The sequence below is a fragment of the Geotrypetes seraphini genome, chromosome 2 (genome assembly GCF_902459505.1).
Source record: "Geotrypetes seraphini chromosome 2, aGeoSer1.1, whole genome shotgun sequence".
NCBI lineage: Eukaryota > Metazoa > Chordata > Amphibia > Gymnophiona > Dermophiidae > Geotrypetes > Geotrypetes seraphini.
Window position 1 is genome coordinate 222,626,788 of NC_047085.1, and position 18,073 is coordinate 222,644,860.

Genomic DNA, 18,073 nt, shown 5'->3' on the forward strand with positions numbered 1-18,073 from the left:
CACTTGTGTATGCTGGACACTACAGACATTTTTACCATATATTTTCCCATAGCCTGGCCCAGCCTGTACCTTGCTGTCTGTGAACACATGTATCCTTTGAAATGCTAACCCAGCTGGCCTTTGTGCTGCAAAGTTCCTGTCTCTATTCCCTGCTGGGAGGATACTTCTCCAAGATTCTGCTGAACTGTTATCAGTGCTGTATGAGTTCACATATGCCAGGCACCCTGGAAAGCCATAAAACATTTATAACGAGCAAGGATCCCTGCAGGACGATGTGGGTGTAGAGAGATGAGAGAACTTGGTACCAAAACATTTGCTGCCTGTCTCTGAACCAAGTTATGGGAACCAAGCACAGCTGGGTTGTTGAAAGGTCACCCTTGCCAACTTTCAGCATACAAGGACGCCATCCTGAAGATGTACAGCGGTGTAAAACCACAAATTAGCATCTGCAAGGTGATAAAGATCTCAGAGCTGGAGGAAGAAAGTTCATGAAAAATTCTCTGTTTCTGCTCGGGCCCCCCCATCTGGGGGGGGGGGTAAGTGAGAGAGATGTGGACTGGGGGGAGGAATAGTTAGGTATAACATTTTTGTACCAATAGAGAAGTACATGACCAAAGTTCGGGGATGTGCTTTTTGGAACAAAGGAAGAATTTCTCTGTATAAAAAAAACATGTGCATCACAGGTAGAGCCAGAGAGAGATTCACTTACTTATGCTACGGGGAACTGCTAGCCTCCTGCTAAGCATATGGGTGCAAGTTCTTCTCTCCATTGCATATTCTGAACTGACAATATATTTTTCTGCTATGCCTTTGCTGCTATAATTTTGTAAGTTTTTATACTAACAATAAACAAATATTGTCTGTTTTTGGAACATACAATGCTGTCTCGTAGTCATTCCAAAGAGGTAAATAAAGCAACCTTTACTTCAACGCCTTTGTAAAAGAAGCCCTAAATTTTAAGTTGTCTTGATCTCCTATTAGACAAGAAATTCTCAAGATGAACAGGTTCCATAAACAAGTAAGAATGATCCTCATACGTGACTAAGCATTTACAAGGAAATTTTAAAAAGAAAGTCCCCCCCCTGCACCCCCTTATCTTGAGGATGTGATAATATAAGTTTCTTACATGATTTCTTGAGGGAGTTTCTGATCTTTTTGTTTATTGTTAGATTTCTAATCCAAGACCTTACTTTATTATTGTGACACACTCCCTGTTCTGTGTTTCCAGTCCCTTTTACGAGCCTGCAGGGACACCTGCAGTCTTGTTTCAGTGATCTTTGCAGCCTGCAGCTGGCACATGAGTAGCAGCTGCCTCATGCCTGCCCGCCCTGAGATTCACAAGAGGAAGGAAGTGCAAGAAACCTTTTCATAAACCACCAAGGATGAACAATTTTTAAGTGGGAGACTTCAACACATTCTCTTTCACGCCACTCCTGCCCTCTTACCCTATTCTCTATTGCCTATTCCCAACTCTTATTTTATTTTATTTGTATTTGATATACCACCTTTATACACTTAGAACAGACTTCCTGAGTTCATAATTTATGCTCCCTCACTAATATTAATCAAATTCAGTCAAACAACCCATCTTCTGAGGCTGCTTTTAAATCTTTTTTATTATTATTATTATTATTATTTATTTATAATTTTCACAAATACATATCAAGCATTAAACACTTGTACAGAAAAGTAGATTGAGCCGGTATTATTAAATAATACTGAACAATGATTTAACAAAGGAAACAAAAATATGCTTAATTATCTCAAGTCCTCAATTTGGAGATCCAAGATTAATTCAGAGTGATAGCAAAGAAAAACTAAGGTTAATAAACCTGTCAAGAATTACAGTCTAACTGTTGAGTGGAAATCTTACTCATTCAGATATGATGTTATATTATTTCACTTCTCTCCCAAGGCGTTTAAGAGATATAAAACTGGATAACTGTGAGGGTTCTAAGAAAATATACTTTAGGGACTGATATCTAATCACACACTTGCAAGGAAACCTTACGTGGAAAACACCTCCTATCTCTGTTACTGCTGATCTCAAAATCAAAAACTGTCGTCTCCTTTTTTGTGTCTCCCTTGAGACGTCAGGAAACATCTGGATTTTATGTCCCAATAATTTCTTAGATCTATTCTTAAAGAACATCCTTAAAATCCATTCTTTATCCGGTAAAAGAGCTACCGTCAACAAAAGTATTGCTGGAGAAGCGAGAGAAGCATCCGATGTCTCCAATAAATTGGAAAACTCAAAAAGGTAACTTTGACAATTAAATCTTTTACATAGATATACCACGCTGACAAAAAATCTAAACTAGACACTGTGGTGTACAGACCTCTAGCATCCCTCACAATTTTAAGCAAAACGAGCCTCAGAGCTAAAGGCACAGCGACAAACACTTGAGCCCCTTTAATACTCATCTACACAACGTTTGTCGCTGTGCCTTTAGCTCTGAGGCTCGTTTTGTTTAAAATTGTGAGTGATGATAGAGGTCTGTACATCACAGTGTCTAGTTTAGATGTCATGGAGGATTACAAGCACTTATTCGAAAGAAAGCTCCGGCTGCATTTGAGTTCTACATTGAATTTGGTCCTAGAACACGTGGTGGATGTGATAAACTTTATAAAACCTCACCCAGTAAAAAGCAAGATTTTTCAAAAACTTGTGTGAAGATATGGGAGCTGAATACGCGTCTTTGTTATACTACTGCCACTAACGCTGGCTTTCTTGTGGCAATATGTTGGCCTGTATACTTCAATTACGATAAGAACTCTACATTTTTCTTGAAGAAGAAAAACACGAGTATGCCAAATACTTTGTAGACTAAGTCAGTCAATCAATGTGGAACCAATTGGCAAAATGTCAAATGAGGGTTAGCAAAATAACAGTGTACCACAATTAGAAAAAGTCACTCCCCTGTAAAACATTCAAGTATTTTCATAATAATGATTATATATTTATCTTTTCATCAAAAAAATATCAAAAAATGTATAAGCTCAGAGACTTAAAGGCAAAAACAAGGGGCAAACACCAAGAATATCGCCTCACTACCCGGTCATTGCATATGTTTAAAGAGTGTTGAAAAACATTGTCTTCGCTGCATCATACAGTCTACTTTCTCTTATTACTCATATTCCCGGTAAGTAAAACACTTATCTTGTCAAAGGTTTCGATGTGGCCTGTTTCGATTCTGCATCAGGGAACAAAGATGGAAATTGAATTTAACTTTAAAGGTGGCTCAGTCTCTTCCTGAACTTAGAGAGGATTCAAAGGAAAAAAGATGTCTCCACCAAATTCAAACGGCCATACATAATTATATCAGGCTGCTCTTTGGGACAAAGATTTTAGGCAACTATTCTTTGTATCCGTTTCATATTTGGAGTTCAGAAGACATATGAAGACTCATCTATTTTCTAGATTGTGGGATAATCAAATGTCTCATTGTTTTATTTGTAATTGCAAGTTAATCTTTTGTAAACCACTTAGATCCTCATAGTTATGCGGTCTATAAGTTGATTTTTATGTTTTGTTTATGTTATGTTCCTCAGAGCTAAGAACAGAAGAATTGCCGCTACTGGGTCAGACCCGTGGTCCATCGTGCCCAGCAGTCCACTCACGCGGCGGCCCTCTGGTCAAAGACCAGCACTCTGAGACTAGCCCTACCTGCGTACGTTCTGGTTCAGCAGGAACTTGCCTAACTTTGTCTTGAATCCCTGGAGGGTGTTTTCCTCTATGATAGACTCCAGAAGAGCGTTCCAGTTTTCTACCACTCTCTGGGTGAAGAACTTCCTTATGTTCGTACGGAATCGATCCCCTTTCAATTTTAGAGAGTGCCCTCTCGTTCTCCCCACCTTAGAGAGGGTGAACAACCTGCCCTTATTTACTAAGTCTATTCCCTTCAGTATCTTGAATGTTTCGATTATGTCCCCTCTCAATATCCTCTGTTTGAGGGAGAAGAGGCCCAGTTTCTTTAATCTTTCACTGTACGGAAACTTCTCCAGCCCCTTAACCATCTTAGTTGCTCTTCTCTGGACCCTTTCGAGTAGTACCGTGTCCTTCTTCATGTATGGCGACCAGTGCTGGACGCAGTACTCCAGGTGAGGGCACATCATGATAACCCTCTCTAATCTATTTGTGATCCTCTTCTTTATCATTCCTAGCATTCTTTTCGCCCTTTTCGCCGCCGCTGCACATTGCGCGGACGGCTTCATCGACTTGCTCATCTTCTCTTTAAGTCCCCTGGCTTTCTTCAAGCTATCGATATTTTACTGACCCCTTGAAACCAGTCCCTTTAACCCTGATCTCTCTTTTTACTTCTGTGCTATAGTCAGCCACTTCCTGGCTTTCTGATAACCATCTTCTCAATCCATCAGTCTCTTGCCTTCTGGTTTACTGGGAAGAGCTCAATCCTGCTGAATTCCCCTATTACTTTGGTTTCTCATTTCAAGTACTTGGGAGTTATTTCAGATCAACAACTAACTCTCTTATGATCATCATATTTCTGCCTTAACAAATCTTGATTTTTTTTCACCCTGAAACAATTCAGATCCATTTGCTCTTTTCTGTACACCCAAGACAATTGCAACAGTGTTTTCTCTGGACTTCCACAGTACCAGCTTCATAGATTACATTCAAAATACTACTGTACGCATTCTTTCACATGTACTCATTTTGCTAGTACTCCATTATATATCCATCATTTCACTGGCTTCCCCCATTATCTATCTAATATTCTTCTCAATTTAAAATCTATTTAAAATTTAATGTCCCATCATATTTACCTTCCCTTATTCACTCTTATTGTCCACCAAGAGCCTTGCGTTCTCTAAATGATAAATGACTTCAGATCCTATCAGTTCGCCAAGTCCACTAAGAATTAAATAGGAATGGAGATTTCTTTTGCATCTTACCCTCTCTTTGGAATTCTCTCCCTCAATTTGGCTGGAACCTGTTTATCTTAAATTTAGATCCCTGCTGAAAACCTCTCTCTTCAAACAATTCCTTAATATATGGTTGGGCACAAATGATGCTGTTAGGGTCTACTAGTATCGCAGCTCCCTTTTTCCCCCCCTTGCCTCACCTCTTTCCTTTTCCTATTTTAACTTTCCAGTTATTAATGGTGTTCAGCTTCTTGGGGTGCATGTGATTTTATTTTTAGAATTGTTTTTATGGCAACCACTCTGTTATTGCCTGCGGAAGGGCAGTATATTAAATAAACTTAAATCATAAGCCACATCTTCTCCTTGGCTGAAAGCACAGCAATGCTAAGCAGTTTTTCCGCTGCAGCAGCCTATATTACATTACATTACATTGGAGATTTCTATTCCGTCATTACCTTGCGGTTTAAGGCGGATTACAAAAGATTTAAGGTTGATCTGTTACAAGAAGAGAACAGTGGTCTGTCACAAGAAGAGATCAGTGGTCATGACTAGTGAAGGTAGGGAATAGGGCGGGTATTCTCAGGGAGTTAAGAAGAAGATAGGAGGAATGAGGTAATTGTGATGTTAAGACTTAATCAGGGATTTCTTGAAGAGTATGGTCTTTATTTCTTTTCTGAATAACCTGTAGTCCGTGGTCATTATCAGCAGATTGGAGATTTGGTTATCCAGTTTCGCTGCTTGGGTGGCTAGGAGGCCATCGTAAAGTTTTTTTTGTTTAACTTCTTTGACTGGCGGGTGTGTGAATGGGATGTGAGATCTTCTATATCTGCTTGAGGTATTATGGATGAGTCGGTTGTTCAAGTAGGTTGGGCTGTCACCGTTTATGGTTTTAAATAGTGTGCAGTAAAATTTGAATAGGCTATATAAAAAAGCAAGCAGGTTTGCTCTGTCTCTATTGTGACAGGGAAGCTCCTGTCACGGTCCAAAAGGCAGCTAGACCAGCCCAGAGTGAAGTTCTCAAACCTGCAGGCACTAGGATAAAGCAAGAACACCCTGCTGACAGCCGTACTCTGGCACAACCAGAAAGAAAGGAAAACAGACAGGTTAAGTCACAGCCCAGAAGTTTGGCAGGGAGGGCACTGAAAACAGAAAATCTCCCCTATTACTCTTTTCCTAGAGCTAGGGAGAAACCTGAAACCCACTTAGGAAGGGGTAGAGTCAGCCACCGTAGTTGGCAGGCTGAGAAGCCTCAAATAGGAAACCGGCAAGGGAATCAGGGGAGCTCAGCTGGCTCCGATTGGGAGAGCCCAGCAACACGGAGAGATCGTAGCTTCCACACTGCTCCTAATCTCCAGCAAAGAAGATTTGCAGAAGGCCAGCTCATAAGGAGAGGAAGTTTAACTCCCAGGAGGTATAGTGACTTGCCTATTAAGCCTTGGAGGGAAGGGCTTGGAGTTTACCCTAATGAAAACGGTTCAGGAGAGCTGGCAGGCACACAGAGAGGAGGATGGGAGGTAAAGTCTGAAAAGAATGTATGGATGGAAAGCCCCAGTTCCCCAAATGCTGAATGGGAAATGTGTAGTGACCCTGAGGAAAGTATGTTTGATGAGGACATGGACTTGGGAGGGAACAGTGTATGAGGGTTCCGTTCTGGCCTGTAGGGAAACAGTCTAGTTATTTTTCTGTAAACGTTTCTGTAACAACATTTTGTCAAGACTCCAGGAGAGCTGGAGATGAGAGAAGATAGGGGCATAATCGGGAGGGTCTGAAGACCTTAAGAAAAGGGAGGCTTGCCCCGCACATCCTGTCAGGCAGGGCTGTGGACGTCCTTTAAGAGGACAGCGTGACACAGAGGAAAATAGGAAAAGAAGAGATATTAGTTTTGTTTCTGCTCTGATTGAAGAGAATAAAATAGCTGACATTGGCTGTGCTCAGCTTTGATCCCAGGAATATGGGACAGTAAATGAACTGAAGAAACCTGAGGGTTTTTTTAAATTAAGTCTTTTGTTAATAAGGACTGTCCGGTTCCTGAACCGGAGCCCTAGTGTGTCCTGGACTTCAGTACATGAAATTGTACAAGGGATCGCAGAGTGTCCTAATAACTCAGTTTGAAAGTTTTTGTTTTTTTCCTGCTTTGCATCATTAAACCTGGTGGAGTTTTATTCCCAAAATCCGTATCCAGGTTTTTCTTTAAACCAACCACATAAAAGGCACAACAAAAATCTTCCCTGGGGTCCGAGCCTGGTTTTCCCACGTACTCGGGGACGGGGACGGGCCCGGCCACACTATCTACTGGCAAAGAACATGTCACATTGACAGATTATGTTCTGAAATACGGGTAAAACTTAACACACTGACCTGCATATCTCAATTCCTACTTCTATGACCTTTCTAAAATAGAGCTACTAATTAGAGCAGGAATGTATTCGTCATGTCACAAGTGTTTTGCTAAACTTGCTCAGATTTATAAATGCCATTTTAAAATCGTGTGACAAGCTTCAGTAGGTGTGTTTCTGTAGCTGTTGTGGGTTTCATTAATACAAGTTGAAAAAAAATATATCTTTAGTGAATTTGGAAACTTAATTAGTTATTATAGTTATTAATTAGTTATTATAGTTATTATGGTTATTAAATAGTTATTATCCTGACATTGTCACAGTTGGCCATGGGGGGGGGGCAAAAACTACTGGGGAATTAAGGGGGCAACTCCTTCCCCAATCCCTCCATTAGAGTGCTGCTCAATAGCAGTTGTTTCCCAAAACAAATTTTTAGATTGAATCAGGTTGGGCAGACTGGATGGACCATTCAGGTCTTTATCTGCCATCATCTACTATGTTACTATGTAAAACAAATGTGCTTGGGAGAAGATGTAACTCCTGGCATTGATCTTTTGGGACACAGGTATTTAGGCCCCGATTCTGCAAAGTGCTCCCAATTGTAGGCAGCTATAGGCATCCTACAGTTGTCTAATCAGCCAATCGGGAGGCATGTTTTCTTAAAAAAAAAAAAAAAAATGCTCCCCAGGCAGGCCGCCTATATTGAAGGCGCCTCCAGGGAGCCTAGAGAGGCCCGCAAGCCCGCTTAAGCTCACCTAAGGCTAGACGATAGCCTTAAGCAAACCTAGGCGGCCCTACACGTCTTCCTACCAGAACGGGAGATGCTTACAATGTAGGCTCGCAAAATGCTGGCCTACATGGTAAATAGATGCAGACGCTGTACTTAACTGCGGCAAGGATTTCCCTGCTGTGATTAGTATAGCAGCCACGGCTACGGCCGCAAGTCTCTCCTCCCCCCAGCGATCGCGGCAGGAGGGTGCCCAACCCCTCCTGCCAACCTCCCAACGGCCCTCCCAACAATCGCGGCAGGAGGGTACCCAACCCCTCCTGCCAGACCCCCCCAACGAACCCCCCCCTTGGTCTTACTTTCAAATTGGACCGGATGGCTCCTCGCACATCCGGCCAACAGGCCCTCCTCCTTCAAAATGAGGCGGACCCACCCCTCCCCTGCCCAACCCACAGGAGCCTAGGGTCTGACTGGTCCAGGCGCCTAAGGCCCCTCCTACTATAGGGGAGGGGAGGGGAGGGGCGGGCCCGCCTCATTTGGACGGAGGCGGGCCTACTGGCTGGACGTGCGAGGAGCCGTCCGGTCCAACTTGAAAGTAAGACACCCTCCTACCAGCGATCTTCGGGGGGGGGGGGGGTCCGGGGAGAGGTGTTGGGCATGTTAAACCCGATTCTGTAACCGGCGTCTGCAACATGGACTTCGGTTACAGAATTGGGTTAACTTTGGGTGGGTGTAGGGGGCCGGCATCCTATACAGAATCCGGGCCTTAGAGCCCTTCTATAAATGGCGCCTAAATTGGTAGGTGCCTATGGAAATGGCTCCTACCACATGGCATTCAAAGTTAAGCGCCCTTTATAGAACTGCGCCTAGCGACAGCTAAATCTAGTTAGGCGCTGGCTGGTAGGTGTCATAATGTTAGGCACCGGTACATTAGGCCAGGGTTTTCTTGGCGTAAAATACTGGCGCCTAACACAATCCATGTCAAAACTCCACACCTAATTGTCAGATAGATGCCTTGGTGTAGATGCTTACCTGAAAATATTTTTTTCAATTGTTTTTTTAATGGCGCTGTTCAATTAATTTTAAGTTGGGCGCCTAGATAGGCTGGGCATGCCAATCTAGGCACCTAACAGCAGGCGCTTTTTATAGAATCAGGGCCTTAGTGCCCTTCTGAAATAGGGAATAAGCATCTATGAACTTGACATGTCTTTGTCCCACCCAAGAAACGCCTAGGCCGTACCCCACCCCATCCCCTGTCATTTACATGCACTTGGGTTTGATGCTTTCATATCCGAGCTTTGTAAAATGAGACGTGAATGTTTATGCAAGATAAATGTTTACGTGCCAGTTTATGCATGTATCAAACACAAATACGGTTTATAAAATGACAGCCTAAATTAGTATCATTCAAAAATTCAAGATCAACAAAAACCTGGGGGAAAAAAAACACACACACACAAAACCTGCTCTCTGTCTCAAATGAGACCATGTGAAAATGTCTTCTATGCATTACAAAAAGTTATAACACTAAAGAGACTGCATTATCCTAGGGAAGGGGCAGACTTGTTTGTCAGCCTGTTTTTTGTTGGTTTTTTTTACTAGCGCTCAAAATAAATTTGTACTTCATTGTATCACCAGTAATACAGCCTTTATTCTCCACACTCTTTCTTCTTTCCTAAACCCCATAAGACATGAACAGTTAAACTGCAACACCAGGATTTACCTGCTTCTCTCATAGCTCCTATGACGAGATGGGGTTCTATTGTGGTCATGGTTATGTTCTGGTCTGTGCCGACTGCTCTCCTGCCGCCTTCTGTCAGGGCCCCTGCACTGGTCCCGCCAATCCCCATGGCTCTCCGAGCGGTGCCTTTCCCCATGGCCATGATTGTACGCTCTGTGTCGCTGCTCATCATAATGCCGATTTCTCTCGGGGCTCCTCCGTTCATTTGGGGCTGCCTCTGTTGAGTAGTGGCTGGCGGCGTGACGGTAGTGACTGCTGCTCTGGAAGTAGTATGAGCTATGCTGGTAACTGCTGAAATTTGGAGGAGGTGCAGGAGGAGGTGGGGGAAATGTGGGGAAAGCCTGTTGCGAGTAGGTGGTAGCATACACAGACTGATAGCTGACCTGCTGTGGCATTACTGGAGGAGGAAGTATGGATGGAGGCAACCCATAGGGGAATGGATTTTGTCCACTGGATGGCGGCGGTGGAGGAGCTGGGACTGGGGCTGGGACTGGGATTGTGGCTGCTGCTGTGTTACCAGTGTTGTGCACAGCTGGAGGTGCAGGAGGAAAATATGGAGGTGTTGCAAAAGTAGGCCTTACTGAATGGCTCGGGAATGGAGGCCTCAAAGGATAGGGGCTTACTGAACTCTGTGTTGCTGGAGGAACAGGAGGAGGAAAGGGCACATAGCCAGGCCTCTGTGGAACATAATTGGTGCTAGGCGGGCTGGAAAAGGTAGCCAGTGGGGCAGTGGGCTGCTCATACTGGTAAGATGCTGGGGGCTGTTGAGGCTGCAATACTCGCAGGTTCTGTGGCCTGAATGTTTGTGCTGATGGTCTCGCTCCAGACCCTCCATGATCATGCGCATTCTCTCTCTCAGAGTAGAAAGACATCTCAACCCTTCAAGAACCAAAAGCAAAGAAACAAAAGATCACAGGTGAAAGGGTAGTAAACTTGCATCAGGATGCAAGAGCAGTTGATCCCAAGATGAGAAATATTTTACAAATTACACAACCTGACAGTTTAAGCTATTTTGGTTTGTTCTGAGTATAATTAAGCACACCTAAGGAATGGGTTTGGGTTTTGAATTTTCTTTTTTTTAATACAATTTCTGACGTACAGTTAAGAGGGTTTTTTTCTGTTTGTGCAGCTATTTATTTGCCAAAAACTAATATTCCACATGAACGTTTGAAAACTCTATATGAATTACAAATGTAAACAAACATAAATATAAAAAATGACCTCAAAAACTATTTAAAATATCTAATTAATCAAAAAACAACTATATAGACAAAATTATAAAAGCCACATTGTTAACACATTGAACCAACCATATAATTCACTATAAAGCTAAAAATCAAACTGAAATAAAAGTTAACTAAAGGCTTGAGAAATATTAAAGAACTTTCCGGGTTGCTATTCATCATGCCAAACCACACATAAGGGATATAACCTCCTGCCAGCAGATGGAGACAGAGATTCTACTCACGTCCTTCTTTGTTAGTATAGTAAAGGAGTTGATCAACATTGCTCTGACTTGAGCAGCAGAAGGCATTCTCTATTAGCACACAGCAGGACAAGTTAGTCCTGGTACAGAACTTTTTTTTTCTCTTTGACTGTGCAGTATTTGGACCCAACAACCTTAGGAAGGTTCACTCTAAAAAGGTCAGCGTCAGTGTTGTTCTTTCATCCCCCTCCCTGAGGTCTTCCATGGTTCTGGCATCAAGCTGTAAAAGGGTAAAATTAATTCTTACCTGATAATTTTCTTTCCCTTACTCATAGTAGATGAATCCAAATGAGTGGGTTGTGTCCATCTAACAGCAGGTGGAGATAGAGAACACTAAACTGCTTTCCATGATATCTAGGATGGTTTTGCCTCCTTACTGTTAAGTATACTCATATCAATGCAAAACAGGATATCACAATCCAACCTCCTCACCTGAATGCATGCACACCACCTATGGACAAGAAAAGGAGGGAAAAAAAGCCAACAAGATAGGCACAAGACCAACCTCAGCGCCTCACCCCATAGGGTGGGCCCTGGATTCATCTGCTGCGACTAAGGAAAAGAAAATTATCAGGTAAAAACTAATTTTACCTTCCCCGTCATCAGCAACAAGTGGGATGTAGTAAAGCAGTCTCTAAGTAGGGTGGGCCAAAGCTAGCGCTGCCAATAAGACTGAAGCCTCAAAGGCTGCCACCAACTGTGCTGCCACATACACCCAATAGTGTTCTCAAAAAGTATGCAATGAAGCCCAAGTAGTCAATCAGCTAATTTTCTTCAAGGGAATTGATCATGTCTCCGCCCATGAAGCTGCTAGAGACCACATCGAGTGTGTCTTAACTGCCAATGGAGAGGACCTCCCCAAAAGCAGATAAAATGACCCCAACCATCTCCTTAATCTATCGCACAGTGGTGGCCTTCGAGCCTGCCAACCCCCAGGAAGAGCCCCCGAAGAGAAGAAACAGGTGATCTGAATGGTGAAACTCATTTGACACAGTAGCACCTCAGTACCTAGCGCACATCCAGAGAGCACAACTGGCGATATGAATCTAGTTAATCCTCCTTCCTAAAGGAGAGAAACAATGACTGGTTGACATGAAAGCTGGAGACCATTTTAATAAAAAAGGATGGTACTAACCTTATCGTGACCCCCTGCCCACCTCTGAAAAACAGAGATAAAGATGCCTGCAGGAGAGCGCCTGTAAATCTGACATGGCTACCAAAAACACCGTCTTTAAAAGTCTTTCGAAGTGGTACTGTGCAACCTGTTGAAGCACTCTGCCGATCAGGGGCTACAGAGGGAAAACAGAGCAGCTAGTTGAGGCCAGGACTGTAGCAGAACAGCCAAGCCTTTTGACCTGAACGCTTTCCCCTACTGAAGAAGCACAGAACCTTGGCATTGCAATAAGATGCCATGAGGTCATAGAGTAGGATGTCCCATTTTTGAGTCACCAACTGAAAGGAGGCATCTGACAGTTTCTACTCCACCAGGTCCAGCATCATGCGACTGAGAAAGTCCGATCTCACATTCAACGTTCCCTGGTGTGAGCCACGGACAGGAGGCATATTTACCTCTGCCCACTGAATCAACAGTTTCGCCTCCTCTGCTAGCTGCGCACTACAAGTTCCCCCCTGCCTGTTGTATGCAACGGTCGTGACATTGTCGGACAGGACTCAAACCGGTTTGCTTCGCAGGGTGGAGATGAAGGCCAAGGCCAGTTAAATTGCCCAGAGCTCCAGGCGGTTGATGGGCCAACTAATATCCAACACCAACCACCTGCCCTGGACACTGAGGTGAAGGCAGTGAGCTCCCCACCCTGTCAGGCTGGCAACTGTCAACAGTACTGTCCACTCACGATACGCCAAGGGAATCCCCTGTGACAGGCTGTTTGATTGAAGTCATCAACTCATGCTGTGTTGGGACGCAGATGTTCACACCAGATGACAAAAATAATCCTGGGACACTGGTGACCACTGGGAAAGGATCGACAACTGCAAAGAGCGTATGCGAGCCTTGGCCCGTGGTACCACATCCAGGGTTGCCATCAAAGAGTCCAGTACCTGAACACAGTCCTACATCCTGGGCCTCTGAGCTCAAAGCAATGCGAGAACCTGCACTTGAAGCTTGGCCTGATGAGACTCTGGGAAATACCTTCCCCTTCAATGTGTGAAAGTGTACCTCCACGTACTCCAAACTCTAGGATGCAACTGACTCTTGGAAAGGTTGACCACCCAGCCTAATGACTGTAGAATCTCGATAACTTTGGCAGTGCAGCAACAAATCTGCTCTTGTGAAGCCATTCAAGTTAGACAGTCATCCAAATAGGGGTGAACCCTGATGCTCTCCTTCCAGAGGAATGCTTTGATAAGGTCCTTGGCACTGTGGACAGTCTGAATGACATTACTCGAAACTGAAAATGGTGGCCAAGGACTTAAAAGCAGAGGTAACACCGATGAAAAGGTGATTTAGTAACATGGAGGTAAGCTTCCTTCAGATCCAGGGCTGTCAGATACTCCACTGGCAAGACCGCAGCCATCACTGAACGTACTGTCTCCATGTGGAAGCGTCGGACAGTCAAAAAATGATTGACCTATTTGAGGTCCAAACAGACAAATGAATCCCCCTTCTTGGTGACAACAAAATGAATCTAGTATCTGCTCTGACTCCGTTCACTTAGCAGAACAGGGGTAATAGCCCCCAAGGCTAGCAAGTCTTCCAGGGTATCCATAATGGCAACCAGCAAGGCGAGCTCCAACTTGTAGCTATCTTTGACAATTTCCAGGACCTACTGATCCATATTAATTTTGATGCACTCTCCATAAAAAAGGGACAGCCGCCCCCCTATAAGCAGCTGAGGAAAGCGGGGCAACAGCTTATTATTTGGAGGATCAGGGGCCTGCCACTGTCCGATTGGACTGGGCCTGGTTCTGGTTTTGCTTGACCAGTCAAAAGGACCAGAACTGAACAAAACATAATCTCTAGAAAGCCTTTGAGCAACCAGGATGATACTTTCTGGAATCTTGCAGCTTTTGCCACCTCTGCAGTTGCTTCCCCAAAGCCCTAGGGTGGTCTTCCGAAAGGCGCTGAATCTTGGAATCCCCTAACTCCTTAATCAACTTCTTCAAATCTTCTCAAAAAAAAGAAGTTTTCCTCAAAAAAAAAGAAGTTTTCCTCGAAATGGAAGCCTGACTAACCAGAGATTGAAAGCTGGGTCAGCCAACCAGTGGCATAGCCACAACACCTATCGAGCTGCAACAGCTAGCACCATTTGATTAGCTGAAGAGCACACCAAGTTGTAGAGAGAGTCAGCCAGATAAGCCAACCCCGTCTCCAGCAAGGAAAGATTCTGAAGGCTAGGGGACCCTGAGCCCACCATCTCATCTGCCGACTGCTGAACCCAGGAGAGGCTAGCCCTTGTTGCTTAGGAGCTACACTCCACTGCCTGCAGGGACAGTGCTGCCAATTCAAAGGACAACCTAAGGGAAGATTCCAGCATCCTTCAAGGCCACTCCCCCTTCCACTGGGGATTGATGACTTCATGGTCAATGCGGCCACAAGCGCATCCAGCTTTGACAATTTTAACTTGTCCATCACACTTGAAATCCTAAGACTTGCATCCAGCAGAGTTCACTGTGTCATGATCAATTCCTGGATGGCCTCATGAAGCAGAAAAGACTTGGAGGGCCAGCGAAAACACGCAATCTTCGGATTAGCAGAGACCAGGGTCATGACTTCAGCACTCAGAAGATGAAATATTAAGGGCTTCTAGGGCACCAACAATGAAGGTTGGCAGTTCTTCCCTCAAAAGAGGTAAATTGCTGCAGGATCATCAGCCCCATCGTGGGCGATCTCCCTTTCCTTCAAGACATCCAGGAGGGAGGCAGTATCCAAATCCACCAACCCTGCAACTTCCTTTTCCGGAGAAGAAGCATTCCGCTTAGATATGCCCACCTCCAGCCTGCACTGCTTAGCAGCAGCATCCTCTGAAAGTGGCAGTCTACAAGGAAGGGCCCCCGAGAGGGATTGGAATGCTTTAGAACAGTGTTTCTCAACTTATTCAAGCCAAGTCTAATAAATATCAACCGAGTACCCCTGCCCAAGCTCTGCTTCTGACCCCACCCCCCCATAATAATAGTACTAATTGTATTTCATATACACACAATATAATCTTAATACATAATGCCAAACACAAAATTAAAAAAACTGACGGGGGCTGCCATTCAACATATTACTGGAAATCGGAACGACTATACTAAATTTAATTATACCTTTGGGTGGAATTCAGTTTGTCATATTTATAAAAAGGAGAGAGTACTTGCTATACAGCAAGGAAATTATAATAGTTTCAAAAAGATTTTGGGGCCATTGATTGCATATTCTAATGATTAGACACCTTGGACACCTTTTTATTACACAGGACTATATTTAATGTGGGGATGGGGAGGTATGTTATGTGATTTAATGGGTTTATTCCTATTGAATGGGATGGGTGGGGGAGGGGTCTTTTTATATGCATTTGACAATAATTGTTAGAATGTCAAGTGATTTGTACGAATTATCTGATTGAATATTGTACAATTGTTGCAAGAGTTAAAACTGAATAAAGAATTAAAAAAAAAAAAACAGAAAGCACACTGTACGTAGAGAAAATGTTAATTATTTATATATTGTTTTTTTTCAGAGAGGTCAAGGCAGATGACTTTAAAATTTGCAATTTCACCTCAGTAACAACTATAGAAAAATAGACAAATAAAGTGCAAAATATAGAGAGCAGATATAAATTCTCAAAACTGATACAGTTTGATCACTAAATTGGAAATAAAATATTTTTCCTACCTTTGCTGTCTGGTGATTTCATGAGTCTCTGGTTGCACTTCCTTCTGACCGCTCATCCACTATTTCTTTCTTTCTGCCTCCTGCATGCTTCCTCTCCTCTAGACCTTATTCCATTCACCAACTAACATCTCTCTCTGTCCTTCCATGAGTTCAACTTTCCTCTCTCCTCCACCCCTATTGGCAAAAAGTCTCCCTCTCTCTCTTACTATCCGTCTGTCATGTCATGAGAGATCCAGGCATCTCTCCCACCCCCTCTACATGTCATATCTAACATTTCTTCCTCTCTCATCCCCGAATCATGTGCAGTGTTTTTCACCACTGCCCACCAGTCCCATACCCATTTCTCCTTCTATCACGCCTCTCCAGCAAATGCCACATCACACCCTCCATCACTATGTCCAACATTCCTCCCCCTTGCAATCCCTTCAATCTGTCCCTCTGTTCCTTCTCCACCACCATATCCAACATTTTTCCTCTCTCTTCCTTCTTTCCCCCATGCATCTCTCTCTCTCATCTATGACCAATTTTCCTCTTTCTCCCTTTCCCCATGTGCCACCATCTTTCCCTCCCACTCACACACTCATACCCAACATTCTCCCCTTCTATTCCCTCCCTCCTTTGTCCCAATTTAGTGCCCCCTTACTCCCTCCCTTCTGTGTCCCATATTCATGCCCCCTCCCTTCCATTTGTATTGAGATCATGCTCCTGCCCCCTCCCTGCACTTAAGTAGCCACCCATCCATAGAAGCTGCCACTGCCTCCAGGGACCCCACCTTTCTGCCCACCCCCTGCCGCAACCGGGGTGGGATGATCCCACTCTCCCGTCCCCCAAAGCCGACCCAGTTCTTGTTTGAGCCGCACTCACTCCTGCAGTTTTCAGCGGCACTCCTTGCAGGGACAGCGCAGGCAGTGATTTACACGCTGCAAGTGGTTAACCCACAGGCCTTCCCTCTGACATCAACTCTGACGTTGGAGAGGTTTCCGGATCAGCTACTTACGTGCAGCATGAAAATCGTTGCCTGCACCATCCCCACAAGGAGTGCCACTGAAGACTGAAGGAACAAGTGCAGCTCAAACAAGAACTGAGTCGGCTTCAGGGGGGAAGGGGGGGCAGCCAGGGAGGGAGGGATCCCCGACTGCGGCAGGGGCAGACAGGAAGGTGAGATTCCCAGCTGTTTCTATAGATGGGCGGGAATATCCTCTACGGTGGTCAGGTCACATACCCTCAACAAGTGGCCCGTGTACTCCTAAAGGTACACGTACCGAGAGTTGAGAAACACTGGAATAGAAAACCCAATCAACATAACATCTACACTTGGGATCTGTTGTGGATATTGCAATGTAACTGAAGAAAATAATTCAATACATATTAAAATATTACTACTATTAATTATTTCTATAGTGCTACCAGACGGATGCAGCACTGTACAGAGTCACAAAAGAGACAGTCCTGCTCGAAGGAGTTTACAAGGACTGTCTCTTTTGTGACTCTGTACAGTGCTGCATCCTTCTGGTAGCACTATAGAAATAATTAATAGTAGTAATATTTTAATATGTATTGAATTATTTTCTTCAGTTACATTGCAATATCCACAACAGATCCCAAGTGTAGATGAGTTGTGAGGAACCCTATTATCTGAAAGACTTGGACATAAAAACCCATTTTTTTTTATAGCCTTCAATTCATAACCTTACTCCCCACTGTCCACCCTAGCCAGCAGATTAACCATCCCCACTAACTGTATCCTCCACCCTGTCATCCTGTTTGTCTCACTTGTCTGTTTAAAGTGAGACAAACAGGATGACAGGGTGGAGGATACAGTTAGTGGGGATGGTTAATCTGCTGGCTAGGGTGGACAGTGGGGAGTAAGGTTATGAATTGAAGGCTATATAAAAAAAAATGGGTTTTTATGTCCAAGTCTTTCAGATAATAGGGTTCCTCACAACTCTCTGTTTAATAGCACACACTGGTAGTAAGCAAGTCTTATTTGTGGAATTCCCACACAATCAGGGAAAAATACTAATATGGTAGAGGCCCGATTCAAAAGAAGTATAGAATGAACCAC

The 18,073-nt window shown here is 43.9% G+C and overlaps 1 protein-coding gene across 1 annotated transcript in view; it reads right to left on the bottom strand.

Moving 5' to 3' along the window:
* Positions 1-18,073, bottom strand: part of DROSHA (drosha ribonuclease III) — a 318,886-nt gene that overhangs the window by 299,405 nt on the left and 1,408 nt on the right. The window contains exon 2 of the mRNA XM_033934987.1: positions 9,671-10,567. Coding sequence (XP_033790878.1) covers positions 9,671-10,560 — 890 coding nt within the window. The 5' untranslated portion in view covers positions 10,561-10,567. The remainder of the gene's footprint in view (positions 1-9,670; positions 10,568-18,073) is intronic.